At 38.7% G+C, this 18,759-nt stretch overlaps 1 protein-coding gene across 5 annotated transcripts in view; it reads left to right on the top strand.

Annotated features, from left to right (window-relative positions):
* Nfib (nuclear factor I B) overlaps positions 1-18,759 on the top strand; it is a 216,068-nt gene that overhangs the window by 162,808 nt on the left and 34,501 nt on the right. For all 5 annotated transcript variants that reach the window (XM_050157456.1, XM_050157457.1, XM_050157458.1 and 2 more), the window contains exons 7-8: positions 11,079-11,213; positions 14,803-14,987. In XM_050157456.1, coding sequence (XP_050013413.1) covers positions 11,079-11,213; positions 14,803-14,987 — 320 coding nt within the window. The remainder of the gene's footprint in view (positions 1-11,078; positions 11,214-14,802; positions 14,988-18,759) is intronic.

Genomic DNA, 18,759 nt, shown 5'->3' on the forward strand with positions numbered 1-18,759 from the left:
ACTTCAGGAATGTCCAAATCTCACAAATACATGTCCTGTCCTGTTTTATTCTGCTGCATCCAATGATTGATTGAGATTGAGTTATTATACAGAACCTTGTTATGGGATCAGTGTCTCCTACTTCGAAAACAAATGACTCAGCCAGACGGCAACATTTATTTTCTCTAAGTGACTGGGGACCTAGCAATAGGAGGCCATTACCCTGTGACAATATTCTGTTTCATTGACATTATCTTGAAAATGTAATTGGTCCATTACTAAATAGAGGTTTTGTTACTGATCAATTTCACGTGATTTCTAAAACCATTAGGATAATAAATATATCATTCGAGTAATTTCATTGACAGACATTTTTTCTTCATTTGCATTTATTGGAGGAAAAAAGTATAAATTAAACACTAGAATTTATGCGAGCTTTGACTACTTTTCCACTATAAGAAACAGAATTTATGTGCAGTGATCATATTTGCAGTGAGTACCAAACAGATGACTTTCAAATTTTTATAATTTTTTTCCTACTTGCTAAGTTGTATCAAATCATAATTGTTCCCAAGCAATTAGTTTACTCTCTCAGATTTTATTTGAAGTAAGGTCCAGGTCATTTCTAAGACTTGGAGGGTTTCCTGTAAATCTACTACAGTAGCACATCCCTTAAACTGCCCTAACTTACCATTGTGGAAGACAACAGTGTCCATAGCTACAGCATCCTGGCGGGTCTTGCAGCCTAAGTGTTTTTAAATGCGTGGCTATTTCCCAAATGTCCACCTCCAAAAAGTCATCTATAATCTTGTTAAATTAGAACACTTCCAGTATCTTTCTGACTTTTACAGTTAAGGTTACAGTATTGATTTTATTTTATAGTCCATGGCTCTCGGATGCTTAACACTAACAAGACCCCATAGCTAGATCTCTCCCCAGAGACTGCCGAGTCGCAGCCATTTATTTACCTATGCTGTTGCTTAAAAGGGGAAGAGAATGTGCTCCGTGTCCTGTGTACTTGTTTGGCATTTTTCCCCTTTCAAATTATGTTTACTGCCATTACTCAGGATCCTTTAATGCCTGTTAAGATGAAATTGCCAACAGACAAAAGCAGTTTGAAGTGTTTTAAAAAAAAGAAATTTAATTTATCCAATATTTGTTCTTGTAGCACCGTTCTTTATTATTCTGAAATTTGTTTTTAAGATGTCACAGGATGGTATTTTTTGAATTTCAAAGCAATTTCAGCTTTAGCATTGCATTAAATATAGGTGTAAGCCTAAACACCTACTTTATGGAGCTGAGGTATCGTGCAGGCTTGTAGTGACATGCTAGGCCACTGGGCTTGGGTTAAAATATACAAGAGTCTTCAACCATCACAAACAGTTCAAGTTGCTGAAAAATACAGTCAGCACTTTACTCAAGTGTGATTAGGATCGAATGGCTCATACTTAAAGCAGGAATTCTTTTCGTTAGCACAAACGTTACCATGCTTTTCCTCTTAAGAAAAACTGATTTCATTAAAAATAAAAAAAAATTGAAAAATCAAATTCCAGTTGACATCTTACCCTCTCGATGCAGCCTGCCATTTTTCTGGCTAAATCTGGATGGGAGGTAGAAGGATGCTTGTGCGTAAATAAAGGGATGCTTTCTGTGCACGGCAGAGTCTTCGGACCCTGTGGCATCCTCATCAGACGACTGCAGCGGGATTAGATCCGTGTGTCTCGTCATGGCATCCAGAGCATTTTGTGAACTTGAGTGTGTAGGAAGTCTTTACCCACATCCACCCCACAGCTGTAAAGTCTCACATCTACCTGAGTCCTTGGAATCCTGTTCTCGTGTTCTCTTTACGGTGCTGTCAGAGACGACGTTTGTCTTTAACTTTGTTCCTGGTATCCTATTTACCACTCCATCTTAGAGCTCCGCAAAAGACGCTTTTCCTTTTCATATTGTGACGTCGGACACACAGATCCTACACCTAGTTTATGGAGCCGTGGTATCGTGCAGGCTTGTAGTGACATGCTACAAGATCCATAGTTGTCATCAGTATTGGGAATTAGTAACATCTTTGGAACTTCAAACATATCTCTAATATTTGGATAAAATATTTTTCTAGAAGTTTTTTTATAGCATATTTATATAAAATATTTCTAATACTTTTGGTGAAAGTAATAATGGTCTTTCATAGGAAACTTGAGAAGGCAAACTATAAAATTCAAATAAGAAAAATAGTTGCCTCTAATTGTTATACAGAGGTAAAACCTGGATTGGCTCTTATTAATATTTGACTGACCTATGTGAGTCAAATTTTTAGGCAGTTTTAACTGCATTTTCTACATGTTTCAGTTTGAGTTGTCATTGTGCACTGTTGGGCCTATGTGAGATATGATTTTATACGTTTTGTTTTATTTTTCATTTGTAGTATATTGGCAGCTTATCCTGTCATTCAGTTTCCACTTTAAGATATCTGTGGCCATACTGCTCTTTGGGTATACCAAAACAATTTTTTTGTTGCTCTTCTTTCTTTTTTTTTTTGCGGGGGGGGGGGGCCTCTAGGACAAATTTGAACTCCTATTCCTTCTAACTCTGCCTCCGAAGGGATAGAATTAGCAGTGTGCATCACTAAACCTGGTTGATACGAAATTTTTGAGTTCCTGCTTGCTGATAAATTTGTAGGTGATGTTTGAGTTCTCAGTCTCAGTGAATAAGAATGAACACCACTACATGTCTATCCTCTTAGCTCTTCTGGGCTCATTTCTCTGTTCCACTCTTCGGACGTTAACGAACTGTAGCCTCCTAGCAAGTCACCCAGTAGAAGCTCAGAAAGAATAGACACACATTATTGTAAAATGCACATTTTGCTGTAAAACACTGGATTTAGTTTTATGCCGATTTCTAAGCCCTTGGCAAACATTGGCAGAGAGTTCAGCAAGGTCTTGATCAGCTTCTATGTATACTACCAGTGCATAATGAGCTTATCTTCCCCTCCACGGCAGAAATCCTGAAGATGCAGTACACGGCCCTGTAAGAAAATTTGCAGTATGCCCTATAAAATGTGCTTACGAACCAGTTTCTCTAGAGTCTTGACTCCGCCCCAGTGCCTCTCTGATTGTCATTTGTATGTCGTTTAATCTGTCAGGGGTTACAGCACAACTTTTCTTCCTGTGAACTTGGCTGCCTCCATCTTGCTCTGAAAGCAGTGGAGACATTGGAAAAGCCATGAGATTTAGCAGAGCTTTTAAGTGAAGACGCAGCCCTCAGTGTGCTCCTTCCCAGACCCTTTCCCTCTCCCTTACTTCCCTCCTACATTTGCTTCTCTCTCTTCTTCCCCTCTCCTCTCTTCACCCTCCAGGGCAAGCTGCCTGCCAACAGTGTTTGATCAATAGTTAAATCTTATGACAGAAAAGATCTGTCAGTCTGCGCAGAGAAACCAATTGAAATAAACACATCTGAGCCCTGGCCTGGAATCTGAAATAATCATCAGGCCATTTCAACATAGCTTTGCTGACTACAAGATTTTTACCAAACATTTATAGCATTGTAAATAACAGGTAAACCGTTCTCTCCTCAACTTTATCTTCCCCAAGGCAAAATCACAAGAGGAGAAACTGTGGTCTCTCAGCATTTAGTTGGCAAACCATTCTCTCTCTGCCTTCACCTTTCCTCTGGGCACAGAGCCCAAGCCATTTCCTTGTCTCAAAGTTGCCTGTGGATTTGTGGCCTGAAGTAAAATACCAGACTCCAGCTCCAGAGAGCACCCCACACACTTGATTTGGAAGGCTCTGGTTTATTATCTCATCTATTCTAAATAACATTATTATTTTATGCACATAGTTCATCTCTTTTATATTGTCTTTCAGCTTCTACTCGGCGTTTTAACGGAAAGCAGGAGTGTTCCTTCTTAATGTATAGATCGTCTTTCACTTGTAGTGCTGTGCGGGGCTTGACAGTTTCAGTCAAGAATGGATGTGTTGACCACCTTTGCCTTCATCGAGAAATGAGTTTGGTCTCTGACGAGATTTTCAGTGCCCACCTCAGTTTGTGTAAACCTATAGAAAGATTTTAATGTATAAAAGTCTAAAACCTGCAGGAGTCCAAAATAAAAAGGAAAGTAGAGAACTCAGAGGGACCAACAACTTAGTAAGATGTGACTGTAATATAATCTTGTCAAACCCCAGTCAGTGCACTGTCTTTGAGTTAAATATTCCCACATATGAGATGTGTTTCTCTGGTCTGCATCATACAAGAGGGTCAAAGTTCACAGAAGTTTCCCAGCTCTTTTTGTATTGTACCTTGATTTCTGGGGGGAAAAGATGTGTGTGTGTGTGTGTGTGTGTGTGTGTGTGTGTGTGTGTGTGTGTATCGGGATCAGAGGGAGATATCAGAGGGAGATACCTTAAAATGTCCAACAGCTTAATAATGTAAAAACTAAGAAGATAGTTAAAACCATAACTATAGCTTTTTAAGGAGAGAAACAAAACATACATTAGCATTCAGTACTAGCAAATGAGACGATAGCCAGTGTGGGCTTGTATGTGTAAAGTTCATTTAGACTTGCTTATGAGTCTGCCAAGGAAGGAAGGAAGACAGCTGAGGAATATATAAAATAATCAACCTTTAAAAATATTTCCATGCGATTACTTCTTTGTTAATTACATAGAAATATGTTTTCCTAAGCCATAGAACTGGCACAACCATTACTGTGTTTCATGTCACGGGAGGCTAAAAATAGCAGCTCCCACAAATTTAGGGCGTCTTGTGGACTTTTACATAATTAATTTGAAACAGTTACAGATCCAATGTGTTATAGGAAAAGAGTAGAACTTTCTTAGCAAATAAAATGGTTTGTTTTCTAGGTTGGCTACAGAAATCGGGTTGGTACCCTTAATGTAGTTGGACACACTGGAGAAGCCAGCCTACGTGGAAGGGAGGGCAGGTGTCCCCGGCAGGCAGGTGCTAAAGGTGGCTGCTCAAGCTTGCCCCGGATCACTAGTTGACTTTGGTAAAGTTCTACTAACAGGTGGCTAAGTGATTGGAGTGCCATGTGACATTTATCCCGGGAGCAACTTAGATGACAGGCTGCTGCAGACCGAGGAAGGGGGCCTTTGCTTTGATGAAGAGATTGCCAGAACTCAACGTCTCACAGTGTTTCCTAAGGTCCTTTGGACGTGAACAACAGTTTAATTAAGGGCTGACGTAAACACATTTCTGCACACTTTCCCTGCAGCATTTTATCACATTAGAATCGATCAAAATTGTTGCCTGGGGCTGCCTTGAACAGATATACATCTGGAGCGCCGTTTGTGCAAGCTGCCGCCGAGCAGAGTACATACGCTGTACTCCGCTGCGGCTCTCGCTTGTGTAGCCGAAATTACCTTGTTGGGAGATGAGTTGGTCTAACTCCTTATTTGTGTAGCCTTTTTATCACTTTAAAGTGATGCTGTGGAATGAATGACACATCAGGGCTTAGGACGTATACATGCTCCAGTGCCAAAAACTCAGGCTAGCTAGTAAAAGTTACTATAACTTGGTTTGAAAAAAATGTTTGTTTAAAGATAGGCTTAAGTCCATGTGAACTCTTATCAGTAACTTACTCAACGTTTTTTTTTTTTGTTGTTGTTGTTCTTGGGAGATACTTTATTTTATAATTCACTATATAATTAGTTCTAAAGCCCTAGCTAATTGTCCAGTTATGAATCTGCACGGGTGTGGACAGCAAGGAGTTGTGCCTTCAATACCAACCTTCCTTTTTTTTTTTTTTTTGGTTTTTCGAGACAGGGTTTCTCTGTAGCTTTGGAGCCTGTCCTGGAACTAGCTCTTGTAGACCAGGCTGGTCTCGAACTCACAAAGATCCACCTGCCTCCGCCTCCCAAGTGCTGGGATGAAAGGTGTGCGCCACCACCGCCCGGCTCTCCAATCTTCCTTTTTGAAGGCTTGGCCTCCCTAGTCTTTTGTCATGAAGAAGAATCCTTGGTACAGTACAATCTAATATTACCTTGGTTATGCTTATTTAATGAATTTTTGTCTCTTACATCTGCCCTTTTCGCTGAATTGTGAACCTCACCAGCCCGGGCCAGTGGGTCTTGCTGAGCACCTTGAATTTGGTGTGCAGCCAAATCCCCTCCTACTTATTGGGTGCTCGGTGGTTGGCTTTGCTGTCTCTCTTTGGTTTCCATTCAACTACCCTTTTGTTGTTGCTGCTGCATCATTTTCCATTATGAGGCTTATTTTTCCTTTTATTGAAAATAGATTCTTTTTCTCACACAATAATATATTCTTTTTGCGGCTGATGGAACGTGCATTTGAGACCGGCCATCGTGGGTTAATTGTGCTCACTGTGATACCAGTGAACACCTCACCTCACACAGCTCATTTCGCATGGAAGAGGTTTGAAAATACACGACCTAGGCATGGACCTGCTTTATCCTTTCTGGCTTTCTTTGAAGCCTATATTTTTTGTATATTTATTTCATTTCTAAGTTATTTCCATCCTCTACATCTCATATATATATACATATATGTGTGAATAGATGAAAAATGATTAAGTCATCAAGTAATATAAGGTTTTAGCATAAGATTGCTAATGACATATAGACCCTCAATATTTCTTACATTTATTCACTTTTTTATTGTGTTGTGGGTATATACACATGCTTGTGTGTATGTGTGCAAACCTTTGCCTTCATGTGATGTGGTGGGCAGAGGAAAACCTCAGGGGCCAATTCTCACCAACCATGTGATTTCTGAGGATCAGGCTCAGATCACCAAGCTTGATCCAGGTGCCTGTGCCTGCTGAGCCATGTTGCTGGCCATAGATCGCCAAAGTTTCCCAGGTGGAATCATGGTCTGCCTAAGTATGTTCAGCCAGGCAAAGCGTGGTGTAAGTAGAAGAAGAGAACAGGGAAACCTAATTGAATAAGGGAGAAAACGTCACTCAAGGAGGCAGAAGGATGGAAACACATTCCTTTGACCCCTCAAGTACACTGTTAAAATTCTTGATTCAGGTAGGGACACGTGCAAATGTCTGGTGGCAAACATACTGTGCACGTGTGGAATCACAGCTCTTGGGAGGCTGAGCCAGAAGGATTCTGAGTTTAAGACCCTTCTGGACTATATAATAAGACCATCTCTATACAAACCAATTAAATAAATGAAAAAAAATATATAAACTGTCAAATTTTGGGACAGTTTCCAATGTGAAGTAATTTCAATTATAAATGACTTCTATATAAATAGAACTTACATCTTGTACTAATGCTAAGGACTTCCTGGCTTTTCCCTCTTTCTTACCAGTTGTGAGGTGTTCCCGCCCTCTTTTAGAAGAAGTACCAACTACTTCTTGTCTTACTGCTTTCTTTCTCTTCAGTGGCCTTATCTTATGTATTATTCAACTTACCCTTTATTATGTATGTATTATCATTCAACTTATTATATATTTATAAATTGCCCAGCTTTGTTCAACTAATTTTCAATTTAATCTTTTTATGTATTATTCTTCCTTTTTGAGGAGCAGTGGGTTGCACAAAGCACAGCATCTGTTTTTCTTGACACGTGGGCCACCAAAAGCCTTTTCTTTCATATTTTCAGTCCCGAACCACTTTCTGTATAGTACATAAGTGCATTAAAAATAGAAATGATGTCATTCTTATGTTGGAAGTCTATTAAACTACAGACTTTAAAATAAAATTAAAATCAAAAATACAAGTTTGATTCGTGGTTAAAATGCAATGTCTAGAAACTCAGCCCCGAGATCTCCACATAATTGCCTTTCTGTTTCCCCTCAGTCCGTAGAACTGGGCTTTCCTCTGAGAGGAATTCACTTGTGTGTCTCTGAGTGCTTAGCACAGTGCCCTTTCCATACACATAGCAGTGTTTCCCTATTGATTAATGGGCCCAGAATTCATTTCACTTAATGGGAAGAGAAAGAAATAAAGCTACATTCTAATACTGCTATTATTAGACAGATGTCTGAAAGAGCACCTCCACACCCCCAAGTAGACATCTGGCAACTACTCCCAAAAGCGAAGGGTATTATTTTGATTAAGAAAAAATTTTAAATTACATATGTCAAAAATGATAAAAATCATTCATTAGCTTAAACTTTTATACAAATGACATTTGACTTCTTCCTTTCTGAAAAGAGACTCCTGTGAGTTTGGCTGTGTTTTGTGAGCATTCTGATGGTTGTGGTAGTTTTAGGGCTCTTGTTTTTGGAAGTGCTTCAGACAGAATAACTCTTCTCTACTTCTGAGTGCACTGGGAACCACTCTTTCCCATGCCGTGTGTGTGTGGCCCTTCACCGCCCATTCTCAGAAGGTCTGGAAGACTGATTTACATGCCTCAGGTTGTTTGTTTGGTTGTTTTTCACTTTGCATGGAGACAGGAGTAAATGTAAGAGTCAATAATAAGTCACTGTCTTTTTAAAATCACCAGTCATTGCAAATTTGAAATGGGGACAGCAGCAATGATTCAGCTGTTAGGCAAACTCTGCTCCCCAGATTTGGTTCCCAGTACTCCCATGGTGCTTGCTACCATCCATAACTCCAGTTTTGGGATCTGGTGCCTCTCCTGACCTGCACAGTCCCCTGGAATCCATGTGGGACATTCATACATACAGGCAAAACGCTCATGCACCTTACAAAGGCAATCTTTTTACGTCGTTTAAAACACATTGAAATGAAAACACTATCTTAAGGAGTGATGTGGAGGCGCCTTCTCTTCTAACAATTTGTATGTCTAAGTTCAGCTTCCAGTAGGGAAAACCCAATACAGAATCATTCGTTTTAATGCGAGATAGTTCTTGGGTGAAGCCTGGCATTGTCTTTGATATTTTGAAGATTAACTTAAGTTGAAACGACTTTCCTTTTCCTATTTTTTTAAACCCTGCATTTAAATTCTACACCTCATTCCTTTGTGGTAGCTTTAATTGTTGTGGCTTCATGAAATTTTTTTTTCTTTTTCTCTTTTTGAAAACTATATAAAAAAACTGAATTCTAATAGATCAGTAGCTACCCATTTGTCAGAAATGTGGCTTCTCCTTCTGCTGTCTACTGCCTACAGTAGCACGTCTATTCCTTAAGTGCCAGTATGCTCAAAACAAATACTCAATTTTATTAGATGCCTTTACCAGAACTCGGGTAATTTTTCAAATGGTAAAAAATACCTGGCCACTAGTCTCTCACATTAATAATACCGGGAGGCCTTTTTTAAATTTCAGAACATTGAAAATAAAAAATGCAGGTCTTATTTTTTTAATGGCATGCTAAAGTTTTAGTGGTTTTATTTTAAATGGTAGAGTCCTTCTAAATATGTATACAGAAAAATTGGAGATGAAATTGTATGGCAATAAATTCGCTTCCAAAGTAACGCAGGGCATGGAAGTATGCGGGAGATTCTCAGTGGATAATGGCTGAAGTTGGCTGTTGGGTAGAAGAAATCTATTATTATTTGTCTACTGTGCACACATTTAAAATTGTTAATGATAAAATACAAATTTCATAGGCTATGTTATTGTTAGAGATTTTAATATAAATTTATAAGCCTTCATAAAAATGAGCATTACCTAAGATGTTAAATCCTGCATCATCCTCCTCACCAATCCCAGGTGCCTGCTGGGTAGTCTGTTCAGACGCATTGTGTGACCCGAGATAATGACTTTCACAACAGCCATTAATTCTCCTGCACTAATTGGTTCACTTACCTGTTGCATTGGTCTGCCCACTTTACCTCGGCCTCTCGCCGCCATCTGTATTTTGGCAGTGTTAAGTATGGCATGGATGGGTAAAGCCATGGATACTTCTTTTTTTTTTTTTTTTTTTTGATTTTTCGAGACAGGGTTTCTCCGTAGCTTTTGGTTACTGTCTTGGAATTAGCTCTTGTAGACCAGGCTGGCCTCAAACTCACAGAGATCCGCCTGCCTCTGCCTCCTGAGTGCTGGGATTAAAGGCGTGCGCCACCACCGCCCGGCCATGGATACTTCTTTTACGAGTTGGCGTACAGTATTTTTTGTTGTTGTTGTTTTGAAAATTACTGTTATTTATTCCTTTCAGCTTCCCTCTTCTAACATTCTGTCATGTTCATCCCAATTTCTTATTTTCCATTCCTTAATTCCCCTAAACGCTTTTCAGTGCAGTCTATCTCGGATACTTTCAATGCCTCTTCTCATGTTCATTTATCAGCAGGTATTGTGAATGAAGTAAGACACCTAGAAATACAAAAGTAATATCCACAATATCCTTTCTTCTTCTTTATATTCCTTCACTAGGTGTTTCACTTTATAGAAGCAGAGGGTAAATCCAGAAACTGATGTCATTTCTGGGATCAATGAGTTCTCTAAAACTTGTGCAATGAGTATTAATTATGAATTGTGAGTCTTTTTAAGTGGGTCTCCATAGTGAGTCCCTTGTAGATATTCCTCCTCTGTTTAATTTCTGGAGGGTATGCTCTGTCTAAACTGTCTATGGCCGTATGTGCCCCTCTATAACATTCTGACACAGGTACCTCAGATCTAGACCTTGCTCATGTGTGTTCTCCCAGCTGCGCGTCTCCTTTCTTCACACATCGCTTGAACTAGTTTAGTATTTTACCCTGTCCCACCACTTTTAAATGCTTTCTTATAGCTCTTTTATCCCCATGCACCTTTTGAACATGGCACTAGATGGGGGCTGCTTCCTCAGCATGGTCAGGAGAGCAATACTCTGAACACAGAGGCCGGGCCTATAGCAGCAAATGCCACAGTGTCTCCGCTCTCACTCCACACACATCCTCCCAACTTGTGACAACTCTTTCCATGGCATTTTCCTCTTGGCTAACAGTGAATGTCCCTAAGTCAGGAATTGCTTTCTATGTTACTTAATATCCATATTTATATAGGAAATAGAGGAATCTGATAATTGTTTATAGAATGAACAGGTTAGGGAATGCTTCTGAAAGATATCTTACAGCTCGAGCACGGCTGGATCTTTGACCTTGTGTATAGATTTTTCTAAATGGGTGAGAGGAAAAGAATCCTAGAGCATTGGGAAATGAGATCTGTTATGTTGACACGAGCCTCATTGCTTAAGAAGGCCCGGCTGCTTGAATGTGTCCCTTTTCCTTTGCAGATATGTCTTCTCCAACGACAATGAAGAAGCCCGAGAAGCCACTGTTTAGCTCTACATCTCCACAGGATTCTTCCCCAAGGTTGAGCACTTTCCCCCAGCACCACCATCCCGGAATACCTGGAGTCGCGCACAGTGGTGAGGAGTTTCAAGTTCCTCTTGTCCACACAGCAAACACTTAAGGGTGGAGGGGAAGTTTATCACCGTTGCTAGGGTGACTATATCCTCTGTATAAACATGGGATGACCCAAAGGGAGGGTTACTAATGGACAAAATGTTTTTTTTTCTTATCAGTTTATGAGAAGATATTTAATATTGTATAATTTAATAAATATTTTAATTTGGAAATTTAAAGTTTTAATCACAAGAACTTTTAAAAATGGGGTATATATTTACGCTAACTTTAGCCTGAGATTGGCCCAAGTTATGTATATTCTGCTAGAGAAAGATGGAGTTCTAAGTATATTGATGAGTTTAGGGGTTCTTTTCATAGGAACCGAGAATATAGACTTTGCCCATAAATAAGTACTTACTTACTTACAAGTAAAATTAATAAGATTATACATGCCAGATGTTCTATATGCACAAATATTTCTGTCTGGGGCACATGATTTATCTGATAGTTTTGTTAAGAAAGATTATTCAATATTTCATATTGATATTTTAGTATAACTAAATAGTATAACTTTTAAAGTTGAAAAACTATAAATTAGTACTCAGTACTATATGCTGGGTATCTGTTACTTCTAAGTCTCCTAGAGGCTAGTGGCTTGATAGTTTTACATATTACTATATTTATAATATTCTTTTTGCTTCTCATTTGTAGTTAGATGACTTTTATCCTGCTGTATCTAGTTTTTAAACCTTCACTCATAAGTTGTAACATGAGGCTTATTGTTGCTTTCTTTAAAAATGCATAATCTTAGTTATAATTAGTGAAATTATGAAACTAAGAGGAATATAAAATTATAGTGGTAGAAGAATTTTCATATAAATTGTTTGATCTCCTGAGCCAAGTGGAAAAAAATCAGTAACCACTTCATAGAAGTTGCATATTTGGCCACGATTAATTTCTAGGTCATGGCTTCTGCATATGACACCTGATTAACAATTTATGCTTATAATGGTTTAAATAATTACATGGTATTTTTATATATCATTTAGATAATGAAACATGAAGCCGCTATATAAACTTTACATTTTGGTTTTCTGTCAAATACTTAAATACCCAAAATACCAGTCACATATACAATTAGTATATTTAATAGGTACCCACCTTGGTAAGAACCTTGGTCAAGGCAAAGGTTTTGCTCTTAAAGCACTTATGACATAGTAGGGGTTAGTGGACCAATCCCTGCCCAAGTATATAATCTCAACAGGACCAGGTTTTTGGTGGAGATGTCGATGCCTGAAAGAGATATGTTTTGCTAAATTTAAAGAGTGGGCTATCCACAAGAAGGAACAACAAGCCAGCAAGATGCATGTTCCAGGAAGAGGCAACAATAGGTCCCAATATAGTATGGTCACTGTGGCAAGGCAATGCCACGTGGCCTAGGACCCACAGATTCTAGTAAGGCCAGTGATCCAGGAAAGGGGCCTGACACACGGGAGAACCCACACAAATCTGTGAAATTGCTGGGACGCTATTATAGAGACAATGTGAAATCAATTGCAGGTATTTCAGCAGGAAAGACACAGAATTGCAAGGGTATTTTTTAACAAGTCTTTGCTACAAAACGATAAAGGTAGTGCTGGAAGGAGCCAGACTAGAGGGAGAAAGACAATTAGGAAGAAGTTTCAATAATGCAAGCAAAAATATGCAAATCTATGTTTTCTCTCAAAATGAAGAAAAACATTTCTGTTCTGTAATTTGCTTTTCTGTCCTTTTCAAGGGATTAAAATGACTTTTGTCTACAAGGTAGCCATTTTTACTTTTCATTTTGAAATAAAAAATCTAATCTGCTTATTTCAATCCCACTCCAGTTCCTGAGCTACCCATAGATTTGAATTCAAACTTGAATTGTTCCAGTTCTGTTAAAAAAAAGATTTTTTTCTAGCCTGCTGAGACCAATGAGTTCTTAAGCCCAGTGGTCAAGATGGAGCACCTGTGTATCTCACAGGGGTTTATGTGCATGTGGGAACAAAATCCATAGTTAAATGAGCAGATTAAGATCATTCAATCACTTATGACTCTGGGTGTAGTGCATTGGTGGAAAGCACTTGCCTAGTGTTGTTGATGTCCCGGCCTTAGGGTCAAAAACAAAACTAAACAAAACAAAACACAAAAACAAACCTTTGACACTAAGTTAAAAAAAATGCCTGATTTTCAGTAAACATCTGTATTTCTTTAAGTTATGCTTCAAGTGAATGTACATCTTAAAGAAATTCGTGCAGGACTTCTGTTGTAAGAAATGTACAGTTGTTCCTCACAACGTGTGGAGAAGGGAGAAGGTTTAAACCATGGATTCTGTTGCCACGCCTCTGCAGGTTTCAAAAACCAGTCTCCTAGTCTTGTTGATCTAAATTTGTGGTTCTGCTGTATGCACTCCTAAATTTTCATATCCTGGGTGTTTTCTTTGAGGAAAATAGCAATGTGTTTTTAAAACTCTCTCCTTCTCCCTCTTTCTTTTTGTCATCATTATAAAGTTGAAGATTATCATTCTAGACAATCTTCACTTGTAGTCACGAAGAGAACTTAGCTCACACATTGTTTCCTAAACCATGGAACACTGTTTTTATTTTCTTATGACTTGGATCAAAATTTCAAAGCAATGGAGATTTAGGCTTTACTTTTATAAATTTGTTGTCATAATTAGTAATTATATAATTATTTCCAGGAGCTTTATAGAGATAATGGCTAAAATATTTTTCTCCATCTTTAAGTTTTATTTTTCAGAACTAAACATTATGATCATACTATTGTGGGAATCACCACTGTCTAGGATCTACAGCACATATAGTATTTCCTTCTGACAGTAGAACATATGATTGTAAAATACATGGGCAAATTCATATGTTTCCCTATATAACAATTTCAGAGTTTTGTGGGTTTTTGTAGATTGTACCTCAACAATACCTTTGAACTTCAATATAGTAACAGCTGGAATCAGATTAAAAATAGCTATAGGATGAAGATCTTTTGGGTTGGAAGGGAACCATCTTCATTAGGAGGAGGAGTCCAGCCCATGTGCTAATACGCCAGAGTATTTATACAGTGAGCAGACCATTATTCATGACCTGACATTCTGGTCTGTTAATTGTTAGCTTTCATTTTAAACAACTGTCAGCTAGGTTGTATAAGGAGATGATTTATTTGAAATTGAATTGCATTTCTATTATGAGTTATAGTAGAAAAATTGGTGTGTCTTTAATTAATGCGATAGCTTTGTCTGAATTTAGGGAGACAAACACTTGTAATCAAAGACTATATCTTGAATGGAAAGGAATTTGCTGAAAGAAATACTTTGTCTAGTTTGTCTCCATACAGGAGAATTTTTTTTCTTTTAATTGTTCTTGGGTCTGGAAAGAAAGATGTGTTGGTTAGGTAGGGTGGCTTTGTGCCTATATGTCCTTCGTGGTACTAGCATTGGGAAAGCACACTGAAACGTGGTTTAATTGTGGGAGCAAGGGAGTGAACGGATGTGTTTTCTAGCGCTGGAAGGGAATGAAGCCGGAAGGCAGTCTGCTGACCAGCGACCTCTGTGTTTTTCTCTTGTGTGTTCTGCAGTCATCTCAACTCGAACTCCACCTCCACCCTCGCCGCTGCCATTTCCGACGCAAGCTATCCTTCCTCCAGCCCCGTCAAGCTACTTTTCTCATCCCACCATCAGATATCCTCCCCACCTGAATCCTCAGGATACTCTGAAGAACTATGTCCCTTCTTATGACCCATCCAGTCCTCAAACCAGCCAGGTAAAAATAAGAGGAAACAAAATAAACATAGTGCTCGAGGGGAGTGGGATGGGCCTCGTTCTCAGGCACCAGGGTTAGTCAGAGAGTATGCCTGGAACATCGAGCCTTGCAGTCTGTCTTCAGAAAGTCTCTTGGTGACTCAATACGTTTTTCTTATTTAAAGGTGGCTGAATGACAGGTAGGAAGTGCGTTGCCCCAGAGGGATAAATCTGCAAAGATGTTTTGGGTTTTATGTTTTTGGATTGAAAGAAAGTTTATGCAGAATGTTCAATGCCAAAAACACGCTAAGCTGGAGTTCACACCTCTGAAATACCTGGTTTGACATAGAGACAAAGTGCTTATTGCAGGCAGGAGCAAGGTATGTGCTAAAATAAACACCCACAAAAGAACTTACAGCTGTATTTATAGGCCAGTTACTCGGCATTAAAATCAGCTTTGGTAATGTAAACATTTTCAGCCGCCTTTGATGACTCCTGACTCTTTGCAGAGACATGACTTACATTTAATAATGAATGGCATTTCCAGCTCGTTCTGTCTCTATCTCTCTGTTTTTAATCTATCATCTGTCTATTTGTCTGTCTGTCTGTCTATCTGTCTGTCTGTCTATCTATCTATCTATCTATCTATCTATCTATCTATCTATCTATCTATCTATCATCTCTTAGCTGTCATCTATCTCTGTCTCTCAGCATCCCTTCAGGGATTCGTTGTATAAGTGCAGCAAATCTTGCGCATCCTCACTCTGGATCATGGTTTCTCCTGGTGAGTGGTCACTACACAGGGGTTTCTCACAGGAGAATTTTGTACAGCCAGCTAAACAGTCTTTGTGCCAGTAATGAGTTTATCAGTAGTTACAGCAATCAGGTCTCTAAGGTAATTTTGATCTTAAGGTCCTAGTATCAGGCTTTGCTGTTTTATCTCAAAAACCCCTGTCCACTTCTAACAACTTTTAAGACTTTGGGGGATTTATACGATGTTTTATGAAACCGCTGTTAAGTTGTGCTAAAATCAGAGTACATAAGTATATGCATATCAATTGTAAAGTTTTTTTTTTTTGAGCACTTTTGTGTTACTTTGTTAAATGAAGAACGATGGTCCCTTCTGGATGTTTGGTTTTCAACATAATATACTGTACCTCTTGTGTGGCTTAGAAAGTTACCTTTGCTTTTAGTTTCACTAACTAATATACGAAACTAAATATTAACAATTGAGAGTTAAACATCTGTTTGTGCTATAGAAAAACAATGTCCATGTGGTGTGAGGACAATGAGTCTAAAGACAATTGAGACAGGAGCACGGTCTTAGGGTACCCGTTCAGAAATGAAATTTGCTCTCTGAGTATCAATTCAAAACTCTCTGTTCCATAGAGTATTTTGCTAGACTCATCTGGGAACCGTGCACACAAGGTCTGATTTTAATTTGTGTAGAATTTCCATGAATAACAAAGTCTAATTAAGACATCCATTAAAAGTCCTTAACGTTAATTCAGTGTGGAAAATCTTAGAGTTCCATTGGATTTTTTTTTAAACTGATGTCTTAATTAGGCACTGTTAAGGGGAAAATTATGCAAATTAAAATCAGGCCTTAGTGTTATGCATTTCTTTAATTATTCAGTGCTTGTTTTACATATATTTCGATTTCTTTATAAGTTAAAAGTGCATATTAGGTGATAATCTGCCGCTTTTGGTCACAGTTTATCCTGTATGTTTTCAAAGTAAATGTCCAGCTTCTAAAGGAGCATCCTTCTCCCATCTCAGTTGAAAGCCAAAAACAAAAAGAAAATTTCAGAATTGTATGTACTGGGAAGAGCATAGTAAACAAGGTAGCCTATCGCCAGTGCGGTTCATCCTCAGACAAGATACCCTTTCTTTTCTCTATCCCACAGCAGCTGGAAAGGTAGAGACTTGAGAACCTAGCTGCACTCATTTAACTGGTGGAAAACTTGAAGTGAAACCTTTATTTGGCCCAGGTTTTAGAAACGTCTGCATGGAATTGGGTGCTCTCTTTTGTCCCCTCTCCTCCTTTTGAATGAGAGAATACTGTCCGTTCATGGCCATTCAGTTCCTGTGGGCGGACTGTACACGGCAAAGCTTATCTTCTGTGCCAGTGTTTACTTGAGATTCCTGCCATCTGACTCCTGCGCCAGGTAGATATGAACTGTTTTGGTGAACATTATGCAGAAGCACTTTTGCCATTGACTGTACCATCAGTGCGAAAATGAGAACTTCCTTCTTCCAAGGACATACACAAAGCAGTCATTTATAATGTTCCCATAGCCAGAAGCTGATAATGTCTATTTTAAGGAACAAACTACCACTGACCTAGAAAGAAAAATGTGTCTTTATAATGAATGGCAGAAATGTTTTTTTTTTCTAGGAACTGTTGTATCTGCTTTGATGTTTAATTACAAACTCAAAGCCCGTTCATTTGCATTTCAGGGTAGATCAGTTGCTCTGTGCCTTCCAGAGCTAAAGATGGGGGGACTGACTACTGCTTCCGGGCTTCACCCAGCATCATGCTAATCTGGAATCTTAAGCAACTACGATGCCTTCTCCTCCCCACAGCAGTTTGGAGATTGCTCCCATTACTACTGCTCCAGTTATAGGGAGACAGTCATGCTATTCAGTGGAATATTTTGAAACAAATTGGCTTAAAGATACAATTTTCCAATAGGTTTTCATCAGGGAAAAGTCCAGTTTATTTTCCTTATATATAGTTAAATAATTAAAGTTATTCATGGTGAATAGTCAGGATGTTCAAAGTCAATTTAAAAAAAAAAAAGAATAGAGGAACTAGTCCCTCTGTTACCTACCCAAAGACTCAGTTCATGCCTCTGAGTCAAAATATTTAAGTACTGTTAGCTATCTTTCCCTAAAGAAATATCCAGTTATAATCTATATATTTGGATTTAGATACATATTGTTTCACTGATCTCTTTGCTTTGGGAAGCTGGGATTATAAAGACCATATATTTGTGGAGAATACTTTCCAGAAAATTCTTAGAACGATCATGCAGTGAGTAATAGTTCTATGAGTATAACCAAAAATAGACTTCTCTACCTGGGATAATGTATTCCAGGCTTTCTCCAGACAATGCACCTTTTAGGGGTTTGCTCCTACCACAGTAACTCTTTTTCTATCGAGTGGTCAAAACTCAAGTAATAATATCTTTCCTGAAACTGGACAGGGAGTTTTCTTCATTAAATCTCACAAACATCCATGCAACTCTTTGTGCACAGTGATTGAAACATAGCAAACAGCAGCATGCATTGGATGGTCCTTGCGTCCTCTTTGGTTCATCCTTGTCCCTTCCTGTGGGGATGTTTTATTCCTAAGCATAATGTCTGACTTCTGCAGTTTATAAATCTGTGTGTACCGGAAATCTTAGATGCTTTACAACTCATTCTATCTGCTTGTGGTAGAAAATTCTTGAAAGTGAACTGGCTATCCTAGAGTCTAAATTGCCTGGTATGTGTGTCTGCAATACCTGTGTATGAGCAAAAGCTAGAGTTTTATATGCAGAAGAATGGACTATTGACTGTAAACGAAGGAAACCATAAGGAGTTGAGTATGTTTCCCATCCTTGACTTTTTGTATTGCTCTATCAGTGACACCGTTGTTTAGAAGGAAAATATTGTACTGAGAGATAAACTGAGCATGAGCTGCAGAGCATAGGATTGCTGGGTTCTTATTGTAGAGAATTCAGGAAGGAATGCTATTGTAGTTTGAGCTAGGCATCAGTCTCACTCAGTGTGGGTTTTCTGGCCTACTA

This window comes from Alexandromys fortis, unplaced genomic scaffold (assembly GCF_014885135.2).
Source record: "Alexandromys fortis isolate MF-2015 unplaced genomic scaffold, M_Fortis_MF-2015_v1.1 scaffold_64, whole genome shotgun sequence".
Classification (NCBI taxonomy): Eukaryota; Metazoa; Chordata; class Mammalia; order Rodentia; family Cricetidae; genus Alexandromys; species Alexandromys fortis.